The sequence below is a fragment of the Stegastes partitus genome, unplaced genomic scaffold (assembly GCF_000690725.1).
Source record: "Stegastes partitus isolate 25-593 unplaced genomic scaffold, Stegastes_partitus-1.0.2 Scaffold793, whole genome shotgun sequence".
NCBI lineage: Eukaryota > Metazoa > Chordata > Actinopteri > Pomacentridae > Stegastes > Stegastes partitus.
In genome coordinates this window covers 114,222-120,221 of record NW_007578524.1, presented here as the reverse complement: position 1 = coordinate 120,221, position 6,000 = coordinate 114,222, and the positions used below count along the sequence as shown (strand labels likewise).

General features: G+C 41.3%; 1 protein-coding gene across 1 annotated transcript in view; it reads left to right on the top strand.

Annotated features, from left to right (window-relative positions):
• camsap2a (calmodulin regulated spectrin-associated protein family, member 2a) overlaps positions 1–6,000 on the top strand; it is a 47,907-nt gene that overhangs the window by 20,944 nt on the left and 20,963 nt on the right. The window contains exon 4 of the mRNA XM_008292209.1: positions 696–779. Coding sequence (XP_008290431.1) covers positions 696–779 — 84 coding nt within the window. The remainder of the gene's footprint in view (positions 1–695; positions 780–6,000) is intronic.

Below are 6,000 nucleotides of genomic sequence, written 5' to 3'. Positions count from 1 at the left end.
GTCTACGCGGTGGCCTGTATGCACAGATGGCTCTGGCTCCTCCATACAGTACGACAGCACCAGTCTGTTTACATTCTTCTGGTAGAAGCGCTGGGCTGCTGCCAGCTCTGAGCTTCACACACACAGACACAATAGTTACCAGGAGGTGTGGTCCTGCTGTCCTACTGGTCAGACATATGGCTCTCTGTTGGAGTCAGCTGGCGTTCCAAAGATCCCAAAAAATCACCATTTTAACAGCCTTGTTTTTACTTGATCCATATGAACTTGAGGAGACATTTTATGAAATGATCTGACTAAGATTAGATTTGGTTAGAATCAGTTTAATTCCACTCTACTTGACTTCGTTGTTATTAAATTTAACTTCCAATTGATTCAGAAAACCTAAAACTCCTCCTTGTATTTTGTTTTTTTAGGGGAGAGACATAACAGTTTTATTCTTGATAGTGGAGAGACAATGCCAAAAAATAAAGGGTGGTTGTGGTAACCATGCTGTCATTATCTTTGTATAAAAATTAGATTAATTGAAATGCTTTAATATTAACAGCTTGACAATGTTTGAGGGTAATTTAATCTTAAATTCAGAAGCTAATACTCTTTGTATGTGAGCAGTATGAGTTGAAAACTAGCCATAGACTGCTCCTTGTATTGAGTTTTGCTCATATATGCAGTAATCTTGTTTGTCTATTCCCTCTCAGGTAAATGAATATCTGAAGGACGTCGTGGCTCAGGAGCAGAGGAAGAAGGAAATACAGACAGCTGAGCCAGCTGGGAGTCCACGGGTGGGTGTTTTTTCTCTCCTCTCCCCGCTTGAACGCATCTTAAACTGCAACTAAACACATAAACGTCACAAGATTGATGGACAGTTTCAAACAACTTAAGTAAAATCCTTGGCTCCGCTTAATTGATTCACCACGACATTCGCCTTTTGACTGACAGATATTTGTCCCGGACCTCTGTGTCACTTTAATATCTGGGACAAGCTTCCCTGACAGAACTTAAGCTGCTAAAACCCAGCTCCCATCAAAGAACATCTAACTCACACATGTCTGAGCTTTAGATTAAGCTCAATCTGTGTTTATTAAATCAGAAAGTGAGAGACTGCCAGGTTAGATCTTCAGCATCATAACGAGTCTATCCTCTCTGACTACTCAGCATGCTTCACTCGCTTCATCTGTGCCTTAAGATCTCTAATGCGTCTAATTAGGTAAGCAGTCATTTAGCGCGGGGTGACCTACGTTCAGGGTCCAACCCAAAGTCCAAATCTGTTATATAACTGACTCTAGTATCAGCAGTAATCTCTAATGCCAGCAGACATCCTGGTCTAGCCTGCGTGTGTGTTACTGCGTGTGTGTTTAATATGCATCAGAGTTACTGAAGTAAACTGCGTTTGGATTTCGTAGTTTGACATTGCATTTGTAATAAATCATTCACATTTCTATTACTTCTGACAATAAATTAATTGAAATATCATAAAATACCACATTTAATTCCAAAAATCTGAATCCATGTGCAAACACAGACACATACATAACATTAGAGCTGCTCAGTAAATAAATAAAAGGGGTGGTGACATATGATTTGGATATATTAGCTTATATGAAAAAAGGGTTAAGTGTGTCTTTTTGCTATATGTTATGCTGCAGGTACAGATCAAACATAGTCAGAATGTGTTGCTGTTTAATGAGCACCACATTTTATCAAATACAGCATAAAACACTAATATTCTACAGTCAAATGTATTCAGAGCCTTCCATTAAAGAAACGACAAAATTCACAATAGTCACTCAAATAACTAGAAACTGAAAAAAGTAATAATAAATAAAAATTTGCTAAATTCTAATTTAGTAAAATAAAACATTGCTTTTGAATTGTGGTTGAAAAAAAAATTTAAAAAACAAAAACAAAACTGTCCCGGACAAATTAGAGCACTTTGCTGATGAGCAGTGAAATCCAAACACCTGTCAACAGATGCAGAAGTCTGACTGAGAGTTACAGAAAACACTTGGTTGCAGTGATTGGCTCAAAGGGTTGTTCAACAAAATATTAGTTTACGGGTCCCATCATGCTTGTTTTTTTATATATGTGTATATTTTTGTTGCACCACAATTCAAAAGCAATGTCAGGAATTTTTAATAACTTTATATTTATTACTTTTGTCAATTTCAACTTATTTCAGTTTCCTTCTTTAATGGGAGGGTATGAATACATTGGAGGATGACTGTGTATGTTAAATATGCATGACAATCATTTAATTAGAATTTTAGATTTTAAATGTAGCTCTAATATGTACAACACTGACAAGCCATACTATCACATAATATGATAATTGGTGGTGCCGCAATAGCTCACTAGGTTGAGCTGGCACTCCCCGTATCGGGCAACAGTCCCGATATGGAGGTCGTGAGTTCGAACCTGGCTCACGGCTGACTCCGTGTAGCCCTGTGATAGACTGGTGACCTGTCCAGGGTGTCCCCTGCCTTCGCCCTAAGTCAGCTGGGATAGACTCCAGCCCCCCCCCGCAACCCTAATGAGGATTAAGCGGTGTATAGATAATGGATGGATGGATGATAATTGGTAATATTAAAACATTGTCCCTGTCATCTTTGTGTATTAAGCTTTACCAGTCATGGGTAATTCTACACAGCATATGTGGAACCACATAAAACTTGCTGTCCATAATCTATAACAGTTGCCAAATAAATGTAAGTGCGTCCGACAAAAGTGTTGATAGTTTCTTGTTTGATCAAGCTACGTGTGAGCATTCCAGGCTAATTCAAACACTCTGCATGCTCCCTTTAGATTTCTAGTAACTTTTACTTTGGAGAGTCTGTACACTCAAAATAGGCAGAAATACAAATGGCCTGAATGCCAACTTACTCCTCGATAAAACTTGGCCTGAAATCTCTATCTGGCAACTTCACAGTGCGATTTTGTTTTAGAACCAGTTTGAGACACAACATGGGAGGAATTGGCTTGGCTGCTCCAAAAATTACAGCAAAAGGGGGGTAGCAGATGCTCCTGGCTTCACGAATCAGAGCTGCCCAGATATTGCCGTCCTTTATAACGTTTTTTATTGTGGAAATTCATATAACAACAGTGATAAAAACCTGATAAATTTCGCAACTGTAGCATCTGCGTGTGTATGTGCTTAACGTCTTTACGACTTCATTGTGTGCTCACAGTCAAGCTACATTTAGTATTATGGTGCGGCAGCGAGGGTCAAAATTGGCATGGCAGCCGCTACCTATCAACCTAACAGAGCAGAATGATAAGAGAGGAGGAGGAGGAGGAGGAGTGGATGATGTCACTCCTGTGTTCACCTCCATCTTCATCCTTCATGCTTTGCTTCTGCCTCTCACCTTCACATCATTCATTATGCGCCACCAGCAGTTTTCAGTCGTGGATTAAAGTGACCTTTCTGTGGTTTTTGAATGATGCAGTGAGTTTTTCTGAAAGTTTCAGTGACCCTTGAAAGTCATAAACCGCCTTAACACATGTTCAAAAGCCATGGAAAATTTCTGTTCATCTGCTGCAGTTTGTTCTCTCTCTTCCCTCGTTAATTTCATTTTTTTCTACATTTCACTGTTGCCCTGCCTTTGATCTCTACGCCACTCCTCCCTCCCCCAGACTCTCGCCTTCTTCTCCTCCTCCTCCTCAGGCCTTTCATCACCCCTCCGTCCTTCTTCCTTTCCTAGCTTCCTTTCTATCACAGTTCATGTCAGGGAACACGCTATGACACAACACCGTCAGCGATGCTTCGTGTAGAGATGTTTAGAGAGAGAGTTCACCTCGGGGGTGGAAATCACAGCTCTGACCCGTGTGTTTTAGCCTGCAGAAAGTTGACATGGAGTTTGTGTGTGCGTGTGTTTACCGTCTCAGTCCTGCGGCTGTTCAGACTTCCACAGTGCTTGATGCTGATCTGAGCGGTCAGTATGCAGACGCAGCACTGTATGCATCGGCCATCCCTTTGCAAAAACACAGAAAGACACTTTTAACTGGTGAAGTCCAATCAAAAAGTGCTTCACATCATTATTTCATCATTAGACTTTTTTTCCGAACAAGACGGGCCCATTTTAAAAACTGAATGACTGAAGTTGTAGCTGACAATTTTGAATCACCCCGCCAGCGACCGAGTGCCTCACATGTGGAGCCGCGTCTGCTCATTATGTGAGTGATAACACATCCACTTGTTTGCCCCCCCAGAGCCGGAGACTTGGCCCTTCGTTAGCATCATCAGTAACCTCTGGGCAGCTCACGCAGATTGTTGTGTGTGTTTGGTTTGTGTCCTCGATGGCGACCATCTCGCTTTTTGCTCGTGGCTGATATTGTTCCAGTTTAAACTGCGGTGAAAGTCACAGTCGTCGCATGCTGCAGTTGTGCACTTGCAGATGAACTCAAGTCCACACGGATTAGTCAGTGTGTCTGTTGAATAGTGTTTTAATCGCTTAGTTAGTAATTAGGACAGAAGAGTATCGTGTTCCGAGCCAACTGACTTGACGAAATAATGAAAGTGAATGCATGTTGTTTAGTTCGGGCAGTTTCTGAACTTTACTTTTAACTTCAGGATGTCACTACCTCAGACAGGAGTTGTTGCGTAATAGCAACTTGCTGTGTTGGCAGGCGAAGGCGTAGTCAGCGTCTTTGCAATTTGAATTTTATACTGCTTGCATGCTAGTGTTTTTTTTTTTTTTTTAACCTTCTGCCTATCAGTGTTTCAGTTTATATAATTTTCCTGAAGTGCTGAGTCTCTTCCTGTAAATGAAACAATCTGTTGTAAAATTTCAACTCCTGAGCACAGTTACCACTTAAACTACAGCAACGTTCTTCCCGTCTATCTTTTTCCTTCTTTTTTTTTTCAGCAAACAGATGAAAAAAGATGTTTCCTTGATTACCAAAAGGTCTCACTTCTCCCACAAAGTTACACTTTAGAAAAAGGGCAGCAGAGTTGTTAGTGATTCACGTAGTGGGGGGACTGCAGCATTTTTAGGGCGGTAATTTTTGCAGGGAGAAAAAAAAACAACACAAAGAACAAGTAAGTTAAACTGCATTAATATGCAAAAAAGTACACGTGTTTTTTTGCTATGTCTAGCATCTATCCTCTCTCTATCGCTCCCCACCTCCCCATACTTCACCCCTCCTTCTGTCTTTGCAGCATGACTGCAGTGTGAGTCATGCAGGCAGCCTCTGTCTCTGTCAGACACAGAAAGACACAAACCCTCCTAGGACAACACTGTGCAGCTCACCAGGGCAACACTGTTTTTATTTTAACCTCCTGCATTATATTCCGGGATGAGGTTTGAAGCTGCAAAGGCGGCGTCAGGACAGAGAAGGGGAGGACTAATCCTTTTAAGTTTGCAAAAGCTGAGCTGCAGCTGAACTGGACACGTCTGGAGGAGAGGATGAACTTTGGTTAGAAAGAGAAAAGACAGTCGCGGTGTGATTGAAGTCGCGTCGAGCGGAGCGCGTGTATGTTTGCATGTATAAAGTGCTCTGCTGTAAGGCGATGACAGACGAGGGCCTTACCTCTCCCCAGGGGTTCGATTGGTGGTTTTAACAGATTTAGCCAGTCTTTAATCATCACTTTAGATGTGGACAGACTTCATTTCCTTCATCTTATTCTCAAACTGGGCCAGTAGGGTTTGGAGTTTGTATTCATAAGAATGTGGCAGCACAAAAAGTTGAGGCTGACCTCTGGATGGGAGATTTGTGGGCATTACTAACCGCTGGGCTCATCACATGTTATCAAAGCAGCTCAGTCACTTCCATCGCTGTCTTTATTACACGTATTCGTCTCCTGATAATAAGTAAATATAATAAAATGCCCTTCATAAGCAAAAGCGTGCCCTCAGATTTAAGACAGTGACTGATGTGAAGATGAACATAAAAAAGAAGTTAGAATACCATATTACTGTAATGTATGCATTCTAACATTTTAGGGTCCTTGAGTGATTGTACTGGATCTCTAGAAAGAAAAATGATCAAATCCTGAACTGCTCCATC